The 17608-nt window shown below is 33.4% G+C and overlaps 2 protein-coding genes across 6 annotated transcripts in view; both read left to right on the top strand.

Annotated features, from left to right (window-relative positions):
• Positions 1-17608, top strand: part of Tao (Serine/threonine-protein kinase Tao) — a 468452-nt gene that overhangs the window by 170846 nt on the left and 279998 nt on the right. For all 5 annotated transcript variants that reach the window (XM_072532044.1, XM_072532043.1, XM_072532046.1 and 2 more), the window contains exon 5: positions 11687-11899. In XM_072532044.1, the coding sequence (XP_072388145.1) occupies positions 11687-11899 (213 nt within the window). The remainder of the gene's footprint in view (positions 1-11686; positions 11900-17608) is intronic.
• LOC140440644 (uncharacterized) lies at positions 6135-8394 on the top strand. The gene is made up of 2 exons (XM_072531016.1): positions 6135-6244; positions 6390-8394. The coding sequence occupies exons 1-2, from the start codon at positions 6193-6195 to the stop codon at positions 6914-6916; spliced, it is 579 nt and encodes a 192-aa protein (XP_072387117.1). The 5' UTR covers positions 6135-6192; the 3' UTR covers positions 6917-8394.

Genomic DNA, 17608 nt, shown 5'->3' with positions numbered 1-17608 from the left:
CAAAGACAATCATTCCATCCAGTAGGGATGAAGGCTGCTCAGTCATCAAAGACAGTCGTTCTATCCAGTAGGGTGGAGGCTGCTCAGTCATCGAAGAGACTAGTTCCACTTGCCAAACAAGAGAGTCGTGTCTGTTAAGGGATAGCTGCCTTTTGCGCTATCGCCGATTATTTTGTGGTTGCTGTATGTCAAAAGGGTAAGGTACAACCTATATATTTGTTGCCAAAATTACTTCGCTGCTGTATCGAGTACCATTTACTGGTATATGAATTTTGTTACGAATTTATCTTATGTGCTGAACTCTAATAAATCTTTTACCGCGAATTGAAAAACATGTTTTAACCTTTATTTGGAACATTTATCGTTAACGTTAAGTGGAACATTTTACGTTTATCTAAATAAGTGTTTACTATATTGTATAATAGTTGTAGCTTTATTTTACTATTTCTATCTATATAGGTATAATTTATAATATAATATTATTTGTCTTATATACAAAATTATCCGATTTGCGTTTCATTGATATTTATGTGACAATTAGCTGTAAAGTCATTAGTCTTTCCTGTCGTATCATATTTTCCTGATTTTTTTTAGACAAACGGTTTAGTTTGTGTAATATAATATCCCCAATTCGTCCCATAATATTTAGTTTTCAAAACAGCTGTTACGCTTATTCGTTCACCTTTTTTAAAGCACTTTGGGTTATGACTACTTTTTAGTATTTTGACCACGGATATTTTAGTTTTTAAATATTTGGGATTTATATAATCTTTATGTATATATTATTTGTTTATTGATTTTACTTTTTAAATAGAGTTTGGAATGGAGTTTTCCTCTTTGAAATCAATGTACATTTGAAAATAAGTCGACAGTTTTCCTTGAACTCTTGCTTTACTTGTAGATTACTCCTTGTTAAATTAATTAATTTCTTAGGTAAGCCTAGTCCTACCATGGTATTTCATAGTTTTATTCTTATGATTATATCATGTGTTTGTTTAAAATCTATAAATAACTAGTTTAATGTTTTTTTGTATTCCCAACATTTCTCATTAACTGCCTAATAGTGAATAATTGATCAAGAGTTTATTAAGTTTTTCTTATTCCACACTAATAGTCTCCTATTTGATAGTTCACCCATTCCCTTAATCGTTCAAGGTGTATTAGAAAAAATTCTGTATATCCTAATAATTAATATATCGCTTTTACCTCTATAGTTTGTGCAGTACATTTTATTATCGGTTTTGTGTATGGGTGTGCTTTTCAGCAAGTTAGTACTTGCTCTTACTTATAAATTGACAGATTAGCTGTTGTATATATATATATATATATATATATATATATATATATGTATATATATATATATATATATATATATATATATATATATATATATATATATATATAGCAAAAAATACGACCGTTGATTAAATTTAAAATATATTTAATGGTTGAATAGCAGAGGTTTTATCGGTCAATAATTGGCAAATAAAAGTCGTCAACTACTTTATTGATTTATTAGAATACGTTTCGCTTCTACTTTTAAAAGCATAATCAGTTCACTACAAATAAAAAAGATTTTAAATATATATATACATATATATATATATATATATATATATATATATATATATATATATATATATATATATATAGGTGTAGACTTTCCAAAACTTTATCATACATCCCATATATATATATATATATATATATATATATATATATATATATATATATATATATATATATATATATATATATATATATATATATATATATATATATATATATATATATAGTAAACTCTTAAATATTGGGGAAATCTGCAAGAAAGACTCTAATGTGTATCAATTGTTTCGCCGAACGTTTTCGCCAAAGAGAATTAATTTGGCTTCTTCAGGGCTGAAAGAGAATAAATTATAATTAGCTACCATATATTATCTATTAAAACATTATTGATCTTACCGTAACTTAGAATTGTAGAGTTAGAATATTAAAAAACTTTGCTAGTAACATAGTGGTGTTTTTTGTTACTATGTGCAAAAAATGTTTTTTTAAGGTTTGAAATGTATGGTAGCTTTGAACTTGACACGTAAAGGCTTACCCAAGGTTAATCGAAAAACTCAATGTAACTACATTTAAAAGGAGGTAATTCTTTGAATTGTCGGCAATAACTAAATTTTTGATTTTTAGATAGTTTAAAAGTGAGGTTCTGTTTTAGCCAGAACGCAAGCGCTGACAACTTCATTAGTTCTTATGAATCTTTATGTCGTTAAGGTTCATTGGTAAAAAACGAATGAATTTAAATCCAAGTATAGGGAAATATTATTTTGATTTTCTTTATTTAATTATATTATATTGTTCATGTATTATTGCATCTTATTGAGATGTATCTAAGAAAAGCAAGGGAATGTTATATATTTTTTTTTGTTAATGAAAATTAATTATAAAGGTATGTTAGTTGTTAATGGATATATCAGTCAAGTTAGTTATCTGTGATATTGTATTGTTCTTGGTATCTGATTTAAGTAACAAGTGGTATATATCGCTTAGATTCTTGATGTCACTCTTAACATTAATGGAGAAATCGTTAAGGAAAATATAAGACATTTTCTTAACGATTTCTCTTAACGATCAATTTCCTTAACGATTTCTCCATTAATGTTAAGAGTGACATCAAGAATCTAAGCGATATATACCACTTGTTACTTAAATCAGATACCAAGAACAATACAATATCACAGATAACTAACTTGACTGATATATCCATTAACAACTAACATACCTTTATAATTAATTTTCATTAACAAAAAAAAAATATATAACATTCCCTTGCTTTTCTTAGATACATCTCAATAAGATGCAATAATACATGAACAATATAATATAATTAAATAAAGAAAATCAAAATAATATTTCCCTATACTGGGATTTAAATTCATTCGTTTTTTACCAATGAACCTTAACGACATAAAGATTCATAAGAACTAATGAAGTTGTCAGCGCTTGCGTTCTGGCTAAAACAGAACCTCACTTTTAAACTATCTAAAAATCAAAAATTTAGTTATTGCCGACAATTCAAAGAATTACCTCCTTTTAAATGTAGTTACATTGGGTTTTTCGATTAACCTTGGGTAAGCCTTTACGTGTCAAGTTCAAAGCTACCATACATTTCAAACCTTAAAAAAACTTTTTTTGCACATAGTAACAAAAAACACCACTATGTTACTAGCAAAGTTTTTTAATATTCTAACTCTACAATTCTAAGTTACGGTAAGATCAATAATGTTTTAATAGATAATATATGGTAGCTAATTATAATTTATTCTCTTTCAGCCCTGAAGAAGCCAAATTAATTCTCTTTGGCGAAAACGTTCGGCGAAACAATTGATACACATTAGAGTCTTTCTTGCAGATTTCCCCAATATTTAAGAGTTTACTATTTAACTAATCTGCAAAGATTAAATTTCTTTTCTATATATATATATATATATATATATATATATATATATATATATATATATAATAAAATAAATAATAAAGTTACTTTATTCAATTTTAAAAAGACAGAAAACATACTATGAAGCTTCGCGCTAGTCTGCTTTACCGCCTACTGTATATTTTTTTTCTTGTGGTATGTTAATGTAATTTACTATTTTTACTGGAACTAATCTCAAAGAAAGATACTGGATATAAATAGACTCAGGTGTATAGAAAACCAACGCTTACCAACATAATATATCTAAATTACAAATCAGATTACATCATTATTAAAAGGGTGTTGTGAATTTTGTCCTTTCTACAACACAAGTAGCAGGCCAGACGTTGGAACTGCCTAGGTATGTAGACTAGGATTAAATAATCCTTTGTCGAAATGATAATAATAATGCTTGATGAATTTAAGGCATTTTATTTTACGTTGCACTGTTACAAAAGATAGTTATTTACAAACGTATTTAACTAAAACTAAACTATTTACTTTTCTGCTATGTGAACAAAAGTTTACGTAGAGCACGTGTATTTTTACACAAATCTTAAGAGGTCGAGATATACCTACTGTCAGGTACGAGAACAGCGATCGGAGTCTGTGAAGGCTAGTAGATAACTAGTGTTTGGCACGAGGGCCGAGAACGAGGCCTGAGAAAGGAGTCTGGTATGAAACTACTGTCCGTCACGAGGACCGGGGACGAAGTCTCTGAATTGCCGCCTGAATTCAACGTTTTATAGGAAAAAAAAATCGCAAAATGTTAACGGGTTTAACGAACTTTAAACGTCCCAAATGGTAGGTTCTAAAAAGACACTTTTTCTATACATTTACAAAGAAACTGCATAATGATAAAAACAATAAAACCAAAAGATTTATTGCCTTTTATGAGTTCCGAGAACAAATAAACATTATTAACCTAGTTCTAGGTAGACAAAAAACTTGTTTTTTTGTAACCAATTAGCGAAATGGTTGGTACGAGCAAAAAACATTCATGACCAGTTGTGGTCGTAAAAATGATAACTTTTTATATTGAGAAGAGGAGAATTGGTAAAATAATATCGAAGCGTGTTTAGATACCAAAAAAACAACCTGTTTCAGCGGGAGTCTCAACGGAAAACGAACGAGGCAAAAAACTCATTTTATTTGAGCTGAGATATATCAAAGATATATAGAATATATTTTCGTATTTTATTAATAATTGTAAGAATATAATGAGGAATTATTGGTGATATCTTAAGACTTGAACAAAGGAAATTTGTAAAATCCTTATAGAGCCAAAATTAATTTTTATAACGAAAATTTGTTTTTAAAGAACAAACATTTGTTAACATTTAATATTGCTTATTTAAATATTTTGTTTTTATTATTCTTAATATTTTTAACATATGACATTATTTAGTTATTTATTTTATTGTGTTATTATCTTTAAAATTTTCGCTTTTAAATTGACATCTCTAAATATTTTACGAAATCTGCAATCTGAGAACAACACGTCTGGGAAAAATCATTAATTTTAACCCCGAATTGAATATTTTAGCCTTATCAATAAACTCGTAAATATTTTTAATTTTTTATTACTTCGATAAGGCTGCGAACCGATATTTCGACTAGTTTTCACACATTTTCTTGACTTAGAAATATTATCCCTTGCTTAGGGATGGCGAAAAGACGCGTCGTTCCATAAATAGAACGGTGGCTCTACCGAGGGCATAAGAATATTTCCCACCGCGTGACGCGAAACATCAATTCTATTCATACAACGCATTTCTGTAGTTTCTGACCCGAATTCCGATATTTCGTTCTTATATTTACACTCATGTACATTTCATATCTTACGGCTTTAATTAATTAACCAACTAATTATATATTTCCTACGTAAATATTGATCCTTCGAGCTGCATAATAGTAATTTTTTGCTTCATTTTAATTTAATATTTGAATTAAAAAAGGTCCTTCGCGTTTTTTTATTTATTGTAAAATTTACGTAATGAATTTGGTCATATTATTTATCATGATTATTCTAAACAAGGTGTGTTCAAACCAACCCAAAGTATACATAAATCCTCATGGTCTAACTCATATTCGTGATCTGAAACTAGCAAATCACACATTTTATCAACCCGGTCCTATAGACATGCTCATAGGTGCTGAATTGGTCCCTCAAAGTACCTCGTTCAGAAGAGACTGTAACAATATTGTCTTTTATATTCCTAAACAAGGAAAGAAAGTGATCATAAATCTTTTTAACGCGTTTTCTCAAGTTTACAAAGTTATTAGATTCAATAAGTAGATTCTCTGATAATTTTAATATAACCTTTATGATATTAGATTTCAAAATATGTCTTATAATTTCTTTAGAATATTACCTTTTGAAATGTTTTGCATATAATAAATGAGGGCACCAGAACCAGAGTGGCCCAAGTTACATTTTTTCATATTTAGACTTTATCACGTAAAACGATGTGAAATAATAATATTTTCAAAGCCATAGTGGCCCAAGATTAGTTTTCTCCGAGAATAACAGATGGCGGCACTAGTATTGTTTTGGCATTGTAATTTTATACTCCATTTTAAAAATCATAGTGACCCAGGTGACTTAGGCCACTCTGGCATTGGAAATGCTTAACTGTCATTGTGATTATTATTGAGAGGTTATTTGCGTGTTTCTCATTTTATAACAGTGTTTTAATTAGAAAATCAATAAAAACATGAATGGAAGTGAGGACGAAGGCGCGGAAGGCACTGCATGTAACGTAAAAGGTGAGTTATTTAACCAACAATTCAACTGTTATAACCTTTGTCAAGTTAACATAACCTACAAAAAAACATTGATTGTACTGTTTTAATTTTTTCAAAGTTTACATCTTACATAAATTGTAATTATTGTTGTGTTTGTTTGCTGCAGATGTTCCTGGAGCTGTAGCAACTGCACATGATGGAGGGAGTGGGGCTGAAACTACTTATAACATCGAAAATGAATTACGAGATATACTTGGACCAAGCCTAGAGGAGCCCTATCAGGATTCAGGTTCCGAGTATGTTCAAGATCATCGCAGCAGGAGCTCTTCGCCAAATTTGCAACATATTCTTGAAGATTTGTCTATTGAAGAAGACCAGTCGTCAGTTTCTACAAAGACGACAAGGAAACGCATTCGCAAGGAAAATACATGGAAAAAAAATGTGAGAAAAAACAAACGAGCTAAAGGTGAGAAATACACTAACACTAAAGGCGTTCTCGTTCTCGCTAAAACGATAAATACACAATATCGATGTCCCTGTAAAGAAAAATGCCACGAGAAGATCGACCCTGAAAGACAAAGAGTACTATTTTCCAAATTTTATGGATTATCAAATTTCAATCTGCAAAGCTCATACCTGTGTTCACTCGTAAATGTCGTAATTAAAGCAAGATCATGTAAACAAAATGCATGATGCCACAACAAAGCCGAGCGAATTTTCCATACTGTATCATTTACCAGATATGAACGGAAAATAAATTCGTGTTTGCAAGTCATTTTTCAAACATGTCCTTCAAGTATCAGATGGACGTCTCACAAGGGTTTTGAAAAACAAATCGGTTGGTGATACACCTCCTATTAACAAGCGAGGTAAACATGTCCCAAAAAACAAAACCCCTGAGCTGAAAGAAAATGAAGTAAAGGAGTTGATTAATACTTTTCCAAAATACGATTTACACTACACCAGACACAAAAGTAAGACAAGACAGTATTTGCCACCTGATTTGAATTTGACAATAATGTATTCCGAATATAAAAAGAAAGTCAGCGAGCCTGTTTCTAAATACATCTTTGAAAAAATATATTCATGTAAGAAATACGATAATTTCAAAGTAAAAATAGAGGCTTGTGAAAATAGTGAACATTCCAAGAAGGCCGAACTTACCACTGCCAAGGAGATTCATTTAAGAAAAGCGGAAAGTGCCATGAATAATATGAAAATTGATATACAGTATGCAAAAGAAAACAATGACGCCATAGTAATTATATTTGATCTGATGACTTTTCCAACTCCGGTAATTTCAACTGGAATATGCTATTATAAACGGCAGTTATGGACTTACTGTTTAGGGATTCACAATGCTGCTACCGATGACATTTTTATGTACGTTTGGGACGAATCGACTGCATCCAGAGGGCCACAGAAAATAGGTTCATGTTTATTAAAATTTATTAGAGATAATGTACGTACAAAGAAACTAATAATGTACTCAGACCGTTCTGACCGCCACAAATGTGGCGATCAGAACCGCAATATAAAAATTGCGGTGTTGTGTATGTACATTGTATCAAATCCAGCTTTTTCTGTGGAACAGATTGATTACAAATTTACAGTGAGCGGCCATTCCTACTCATCTTGTGACCGAGCTTTCGGCTTGATAGAAAAGCAGAAGAGGTATTTCTCAAACATATACATTCCGGAACATTGGAACACCGTGATAACAGCAGCGAGAAAAAAGAATCCATTCAAGGTAGTACAGATGAAACGAGACGATTTCATATCGACGAAAGCCTTAGAAAGTAACATTACGAACAGAAAGATAAACGTTGATAGGTCTAAAGTAGAGTGACTAAAAATGCAGAGGATGCTGTATAGTAGGATGCATCCATTCTCCATGTATTTTAACTATTCGAATAATCCAGAAGTCCTTTTTACTGAAGTTAACTTCAGTAAAAGGAATTCTCAAGATGCTGCTAACCTAGAGCTCGAAACACTCTATCCGGATGGAAGAAAATCAACCCTGAAAAAAAGAAAGACATTCTGTGTTTACTAGAATATGTTTCGCCCATCTATCATCAATTCTACCACCAACTAGCAGACTCTAACACTGCAAGAAATGAATGAGATGAAGCAATGAGCGATTTTTCAGTGGAGTAGTGTATAATGAAAACATTTAAAAATAATAAAAGTGAAAGTTTGATTACAACTTAGGTAAAAAAACTAGCAATAAGTTTTAATTTGTAATTTTTCAGTTTAATAAAAGTCATTATCTCTGGTGTATTACATTTATTTCTGATATATTACTTTTATTTCTATGGGATGGGTTGTTTTCATACCCGATGGCCTATTCTTCTTACTTTTATTGACATGCTTGTCTCAAACAGCCAATGCCAAAGTGGCCCAATTGTTAAAAAAATTACAAATACTTACAAAATTAGCATCAGGCTATAGCCCATTACAATCTTAGTAATTTTTAAAGTATTATGCTGCGAACTAAGCAATGTGTTTAATATTTACTTAAATTTTTTACATTAACTCGAAAATTTCACTAAACTATTTTGGCCCATATCTCTAGTTTTGATTTCTATCCAATCTGGTTCTGGTGGCCTGAAATAATAAACATGTAAATTTGTTTTTTGTTCTCTATATTATCTTTTCACATTAAGCATATACATATTTATTGCCCCAATATTTATTCTTGTCCATTTAGCCCTATGTTCGTTTTCTTACTATTCTTCAATTTTCGATTTGGTCACCCCTCTCTCATCTGCTTTGTCGTTTTCACTAATGCCGTACGTGATTGCTCTTTCTCTCACTAGTAGGTGAATTGGTGGCACCCCTTCTATCACATGTGTGGCAACTGTCGAAGTCGTCTTATATGCACAGACGACCCTCAGCAGGGAGTTCTCTCTGCTCTACCCATATCCTAGCTAGTTCAAGGGCTGTATTTGCCCTATCCGCAGGCGTCTGCGTAAGCAATTGCCTGTATTCCCTCTCCTAGGTTTATCTCCAATATGTCAATATAAAGTATATCCCAGAGCATCGGTCCTGGGAGCCCTGTGGCACTCCCGCAGATGTCTTCATTGTGTCATCTTTAGCTATATTAATGCTCCTGTCTGTGAAATAATCCCTTACTAAGTTCTGCAGGTATGGGGATATTTCTATTTCTTCTAATAGTCTGATGATTTTCGTCCAACTCGCTTTGTTGAATGCGTTCTTGATTTTCAAGAAGAGCGCCACCATCCGTCTACCACTGCATGCCTCTTTCTTCCTTACTAATCTGTTTATGGCGTCTATGGCAGATCTGCCTTTTCTGAACCTATACTGGCGGTCCGACAGGCCTCCTTTTTCTTAAGCATAAGGTTTGCCGCTTTTCATACCGTGGGAAATTTTTGTCTTCTAAGGAGGTCGTCCATGATGTTTTTCAGCCTTTTCCTCAATAATGGTCTTTATTATATTACTTCCGGCGCAATTCTGTCTCTGCTACTAGTCGGATCTTTTTCCTGTCTCTGGTGACTGTTCTTCTTAATTCGCTGTAATTTCTTCTTATAACTTATATGTTCTCTGTTCGCCAGTATGGGCAGGTGTTCATTGTTCTCCCCTTAGGCAACATCACTCTATTAGCTCCTTAATTTTTTCATATCCTTAAAAAAAATATGTTTTCCCTTATTTTGTATAGGATGTATTTACGATATGGTAAATACGTAGATATGTAAAGATTTCCACTTGTATATCTCATTCTTCTAATCTTCTTTTAATAGGGATCGTTACCATCGTTACGTCGATATTCGTTTGGCTCTCCTCTTTCGAATGTTCGCTTTCCGTTATTTAACTCAGTTACTAATGTTAATTCTTTTATTAAGTGAATTAGGATGTTAGTGTATAACACATTTCCGAAAACTCTCTAGTAGTCATTTCAAATAAGGTCGATCCATTACTTTATTTTATTTATTTAAAAATAAATACATTTTTAACTTTAAATTGTATTCACCTACTTAATTTGTCGATTAAGTACCCCCATGGTTTAGATTTTAATTTCTTTCCTCGAATAGTTTTTGTTTTTTTTTTTTCACAATAAGTAAGTAAATGATATGATACGAACACATAAAGAACGGGAAATTAGAGGATTCTGCGAATATCAGTTTATATTCTTTGTAAATGTCCATAGTTTATTCCATTCTGGAAAGGATAGATATAATTTCGTTCTATTTTATGAACAATAAATATACCATGCTAATATGACAGCTTAGCAAATTAAAGAACGACATCAAGCATGCAGGAAGTATATTTTGGAGTTAAAAAAATTTATGAAACTGAGAATGTATGTAATAAAAAACGAGAAACTGAAAGGCCTGTAGTTAATATAGCTAGTGAAGTTACAGTCTTAGAACATCTCCTCCTAGATCCCACGTAAAGTACGAGGCATTAGCAACTGTATCTGCAATCAACCGTACTAGCGTCCAAGTCATTTTGAAAACAAACAAATTCCATCTAGATAAAATACACTTAGTGCAGGAACTGAATGAGGATGATTATGACCGTCATTTACAGTTTTGTGAAATAATGAGTCAGCGAACAGCCGATCTATAGTTTTTCTTTAATATCTGTTTCTCTGACGAATGCACTTTTTTCATAAACAGAACTGTAAATCGTCACAATCGCCGTTATTGGTCTGCTTTAAACCCCGGGATTTTCCACAAGGTGCACGCACAGCAACCACAAAAATAAAATGTAGGAGCTGATATTTGCGGTGATCAACTGGTAGGACCATTTTTTTACGTGGCAATTTGACTGGTGAAATGTATTTAAAATTACTGGAAGACGTGATTAATCCTGTCTTGACTGATTTTAACTTCAACAGGACGGTGCTCCTCTGCATTATGCTTTATTCCTGGCCTCCTCGGTCACTAGATTTATCTCCTCTGAATTTCTTTTTGTGGGGACACCTAAAAAGTAAAATCTATAGAACGTCACCCGCATCTTTAGAAGATTTACGTAAACGAATGTTGACGAATCACTCGGTAAATGCTTCGGAATGTAAGAGAACGTTTCAAACAAAACCTTTATCATTATATAGACGCCAAAGGTCATCAGTTTAAATATTTAGTCAACCAAGAAGTAAGTAACCATCTAAAAATATTAATTTAAAACGTATTTTTTTAAATAAATCAAATAAAGTATTGTCCTTATTTGTCTCCCATTGCCATTAAAAAATGTGGGTGATTCTTACCCTGGCTTAGGGGTCAAAGTAAAATAATCGAAAAAACCCGAAAAATGATTCCCCTTTAATCAAAAATCGACCTTTCCTCGGGAAAACGATTTTCAAGTTGTTGATACATTGTAATATATCAACAACTGTAATGTAATGTATACGCAATATCTACGATTATATTTTTTGGTTAAATAACTCATCCAGCATTGGCTGTTAAATCAAGCAATTTCAGATCACTTTTTTATTTTCAGGTAATATTAGCGATGGACGAGGGTCAATATGATGGCAAAGTTGATGTTTGGTCTTTAGGTATAACTTGTATAGAATTAGCTGAGAGAAAACCACCTTATTTTAATATGAATGCCATGTCAGCACTCTACCATATTGCTCAAAATGAGTCACCTACATTGTCCTCTCCAGAGTGGTCAGATGTTTTTAAACATTTTGTTGAAGCGTGTCTACAAGTAAGTAGAAATATAGTACGTTTGAACATAATTTGAAAAAGTTTTCGCTCCTTCGGTTCACTTTCCTTTAAGAACTTGGATCGTTGATAATGTAGAACAAGTCAACGCCTACAAGTGGGTGTAAAGTTATGGTATGAAGTGTGTACTATATTATTTAAAATAATATATGGTTGAATGCTCGAATATATGAACTTTAGTCAAATAAAAGGCAGATATCGAGCACAGTGTTTTATTAAATCTTGCTTAAGTACTTTCGCTCTCTGAGCATCTTCAGGGGCATCTGAAATAAGCCAAGAAACGTTTTTTCAAGTGAAGGAAAATTTGTTAACTTCGAAAAAACTCGAAGTTGACGGTTGATAAGAAATGTTTATATAACGTTTTAGACTTACTTCGTCAAAAATGTTGGCTATCCAGCACGTCGATGATTGTTATACACATTAAATACATTTACACAAAAACTAACAATAGACAAAGGACAACCAGTTTAAAATTATTTCGAAGCTACATTGTGGACAACAGCAGGAGACATAATGGCTCCTGGTCTTAACGGAAATGTTAAAGTGACATATGACAACTTGGAAGAACAGTCACAATCATGGTGATCTGCATATTTCAAAATTCTATGGTAAACTGAACATTGACCAAAACTCCAACTGTCCTCTAATATAAGAAAAGCCAACTAATTCAAAATGAAATTATATTATCCATATCTCTCACTCAAACCTGTCAGCGATAATTTTGGAGCAAATGAAGTGGACATCTATTGTGAATGTAAGAACTAGACTAAACAATCTGTTAGTGCTTGGTTCTTCTTCTTCATGTACCATGTCCTTTCAGAACGTTGGTTACCATCGTAGCTATCTTAATTTTATTCACTGCCACCCTAAATAGCTTGCTTGTATCAACACCATACCAATCTCGCAAGTTCTTCAACCATGAGGTTCTTCTTCGTCCTGGACTGCGTTTGTCTGCTATCTGGTTGGTTGACTACACTGAAAAGGTCTACCAAGCACTACCAAAGTCAGTCAAACTTACAATCAATGGGAAGACCATAAAATTGAAAATGTTAAAGCATTACTCAAGACCAACTGAGGGAGATGTTTAAATATACACCTGTGGAAATGGTATATCTAAATTATCTAAAAGATATGGAGCGTGTAATTAAATGATCTACAGTTAGCGTTAATTACACTCTCCATATCTTTTTGTAATTTAGATATACCATTTCCACAGGTATATATTTGCACATCTCCCACTATAGGTCAGTTGGTCTTGAGTAATGCTTTGAAATTTTCAATTTTATGGTTTCCCATTGACTGTAGTTTGACTGAACCAGTGGTATTTATACTTCAGTTTGCACACCTTGTTTTCAACTTTGATTTTTAATTCTAAGTATTTCGATTTATTCTTTTCTACAGTATTGGTAGTGCTTGGTAGACCTTTTTAGTGTAGTCAACCAACCACTTTTTAACAGATTTTTTAGTCTAGTTCTTACATTCACAATCTATGTACACTTCATTTGCCCCCAAATTAATGCCTAAATTATCACTGAAAGGCTTGAGTGTTAGATCTGGATTATACAGTCTACATATTATATTAATTAATATAATTTCATTTTTAATTAGTTGGCTTTTCCTATATTAGTGATCAGTTGGACTTTTGGTCAATGTTCAGTTTACCATAGAATTTTGAAATATGCAGATCACCATGATTGTGACTGTTCATCCAAGTTGTCATATGTCAGATGTCACTTTAACATTTCCGTTAAGAACAGGAGCCATTCTGCCTCCTTATGTTGTCCACAGTGTAGCTTCGAAATAATTTTTAAACTGTTTGTCCTTTGTCTAGTGTTAGTTTTTGTGCAAATGTATTTAATGTATATAACATTCATCGACGTGTTGGATAGCCAACATTTTTGACCAAGTAATTCAAAAACGTTACATAAATATTTTTTATGAACCGTCAACTTCGAGTTTTTTCGATGTTAACACGTTAAGTGCCGGCAGTTATGTTAAATGTTTGCCAGGGGCCGAAACATAAATCAACTTCATATTTGAACATATGGTTTTTTTATATATTTTGTTGACACCCGCTTATCATTAATACACTGATAAGGTATTTGGATCAGTGACACACACTGTGTGTCGTCGGCCGTTCGCGTAAAAATTTACACGAAGAGCCGATGACACACAGCGTGTGTCGGGCGTATTTCATAAACTTAAATACTAATCGAATAAAACAGAAACATAATTTCGACAGAAAATGTATTAAAAACATCGATATCTCTCGTGACAGAAAAATAAAAATAAAACAAATTACAAAATATACTAAGTAACATAGAAATCCGAACACCCAGTTTAAATGATATTATTTCAATAAAATGTGGTGTAATTTATTTATCTTACTGAAAAAAACAAGTGATAAAGTTGGAGCCTTATCTGTTGGAGATTCCGGTTTTTATACTTTTTGTTTTTAAATTCACTAATAATCTAAAAATGAATATTTCAGCCGCAGTAAAGATCCAAATTTGGCGGATTGTGGTTCTTGACATTCTTTACGATTGGTTACGATGCCTAGAGTACGGAGACCTGTACGATTTCGTCAACTTAATGAGTTTGATAGGGGCCGTATAATGGGACTTCGGGAAGCTGGATTTTCTTTTCGGGAAGTTGCAATTAGAGTGCAAAGAAGTGTAGACACCGTGGTTAGGTGTTGTCAGGCATGGCTTCAAGAAGGCCGTACGCAAAGAGCAAGGGGCACTGGACGCCGCCGTAGAACAACAGACCGTGAAGATCGCCGCCTAAGATTATTGGCCTTACGAGACCGTTTCTCCATTACCAGCTCCATTTCAAATGAATGGTTTGCAGAACACGGAAGACCTATTGGCATGCGAAGTGTTTACCGACGAATGAGAAGTTTTGGCCTGTTTTCATACTGACCACACTGGTTCCTCCCTTTAACTCCAGAACACCGCCGTAATCGCATTCAGTGGTGCAGAGAACGGTCACTCTGGAATCAGGAATGGAACAGTATTGTCTTTAGTGATGAGTCTCGATTTTGTTTAGGCATGCACGATGGTCGAGCGAGGGTTAGAAGGCGACGTGGTGAAAGGAGGAATCCACAGTTTTTTGTTGAAAGACATGTTCATCACACTGTTGAAGTTATGGTTTGGGGTGCTATAGCTTATGGTTCCAGGTCACCTTTAATCTTCATCAGAGGTAACATGAACGCGCAGCGTTTATATCCAAGAAGTTTTAGAACCCCACCTTTTATCCTATCTTGACACCCTGGCAAATCCAACTTTCCAACAAGATAATGCCCGACCACATGTTGCAAGAGTCACAATAGACTTCTTTTAACATAATGATATCACATTGTTAGCATGGCCGCCAAGATCTCCCGACTTATCCCCAATTCAGCACGTATGGGATATGATGGGTAGGAGATTGCTCAATTTGCAACATCCTCCTCAGACTCTACAAGCACTTCGAGACGAGTTGGTGGTTGCCTGGAATGAGATACCACAAGAGGACATTGACCACCTGATCAGAAGCATGCCTAGGCGCGTTGGAGAATGCGTAACACATCGGGGTGCATCCACACATTATTAAAGGTAAAAGGGCTTTAAAGCGTTGCAATCATTTTAAAATTTTAATCATTTACTTATTATGTTTCATTAAGTACTTATACAAAATGGTATTAAAATAAAATCATTTAAACTGGGTGTTTGGATTTCTATGTCACTTAGTATATAAGAAAATGCCTTATGGAGTGGATTTATATATTCTTATGGTATTCCTTGAAGCAATTCTGCAAACACAGATCTGGTTTCTCGTCGCATGACGAACAGTAGTATTGGGTACTCTTCCGAACCTGCTGCTTGCTACATACCCTACATCTTTTCCTATGAGTCCTGTCCAACTTACTTGGCAAATGCGTTGTATCAACTTTGGGTTTAGGAGGTAATACTTTTTCTGAGAGCAGTGTTCTTATTACCTGTAAACGATAGTCATAATCTGACATTTGTTCTGCAGTAGCTTTTTTGAATAAGAGGTAGCTGTTGAAAAACATAATAGAAAGAATATGGATTCCAAGTTTTTTGTACCATCTTAACGTTTTTCTATTCACGTTGAATAATATGACAGCATTTGGTCTTGACGGTCTATGCCAGCCATATTATCATTGTATTTAGCAATAGCCTTTGATTTTTGGACCCTATCTCCCCTTCTAGTTTTAATCTCTATCATGTCTTCCTCAAACTCTGTTGACAGAAATAACACTTCTCTCTTATCTCGCCACTTACTGACTGCAACTCCTCCAAGATATTTTGTAACAATTTCCCCTTTCTTAATTTTTCCGTCAACAACGATTTTCGGATTTTGTTTCCGTCCTTTCCGAAGAGTACCGGTCACATATGTATTTTGCTCAAGTAGTTTCTGACCTAACGGAACACTGTTATAAAAATTGTTCATATTTAATTAATGTCCTATGTTTTGGAACCCATTCATCAGCGACATTACAACTTTTTCAGTGTGACCTGTACCACCCGTTTTTCCTTGAGCACCACTATAAACATTACAATGTAAAATCATGCCATCTGGTTCAGCTAATAAATATAATTTCATGCCGTACTTGTGTTTTTTCCTTTTAAAAACTGACGGAAAGACAGTCTTCCTCGCCATAACACCATGGATTCATCTAAGGATAGCGATTTTCCAGGGTAATAAATTTCTTCCATTCGATTATTGAAGTATTCCTGAAGATATCTAATTTTGTGTAATCTGTCGTTGTAGCCAACATCACCGCTATGACTTGCAATTTTAGAAAAATGAAGGCATCTTAAAATGATCATAAACCTATTTCTACTCATATATTGTTGTAAGCCAGGAATTGCAAAAAGCTCATCTTTCTTCCAATAATCATGTAGGCGACTAAGTTGTACATTACCCATTTGGAACCACATGCCAACAAAAATCTTCAACTCTGCTAAGGAAAGTGTTTTCCAATTTGTTATTCTGGATTTTTCTTTAGTAGATTGATTTAAGAATAATTCCCTCCGCATATATATTCGTTTTATCTACAATGTGCATCATTGATAATATCAGCGTCAACTCGTTCACTGTCAGAGTCATCATCCTCTCCCGACCATGAATCTTCTGATGGAATAAATGGATCTGAACTTTCCCATATTAATTCTGCTAATTTTTCAAGCTCTTTATTCGATAGCGGTTTGTTTATATCCCGTTCTTTACATTTGCGTTTCGCACTAGAGGGCCCTGCGCCGTTAGCGTCCATAACTGTATAAAAAATCAAATCAGAACTCAAAACCACTGGTACACAGATATACTTTACGATCTATTTGAGGAGCCGACGGAAACACAACTCTCCCTATCAAAAACCAAGCACGTACTACTTAGTAAAAATCAAGTAAGCGCTTGACGCACAGTGTGTGTCGTCGGCCCACAGTGTGAGATCGGCCGGTGACACACGGCGTGCGTCACTGGCACTGAAAGTGTTAACTAATTTTCCTTCACTCGAAAAAACGTTTCTTGGCTTATTTTCGACGCCCCTGAAGATGCTCTGAGAGCGAAAGTACTTGGGCAAAATTTAATAAAAAAACTGTGCTCAATATCTGCCTTTTATTTGAGCAAAAAAAAATTATTTGAATGTATACAATTATCTAAAAATTTATCCTTTCTGTTCAATATT

The sequence above is a fragment of the Diabrotica undecimpunctata genome, chromosome 5, assembly GCF_040954645.1.
Source record: "Diabrotica undecimpunctata isolate CICGRU chromosome 5, icDiaUnde3, whole genome shotgun sequence".
NCBI classification, from domain to species: domain Eukaryota; kingdom Metazoa; phylum Arthropoda; class Insecta; order Coleoptera; family Chrysomelidae; genus Diabrotica; species Diabrotica undecimpunctata.
The sequence above is the reverse complement of the archived record's forward strand: the minus strand, read 5'-3'. Positions and strand labels throughout refer to the sequence as shown.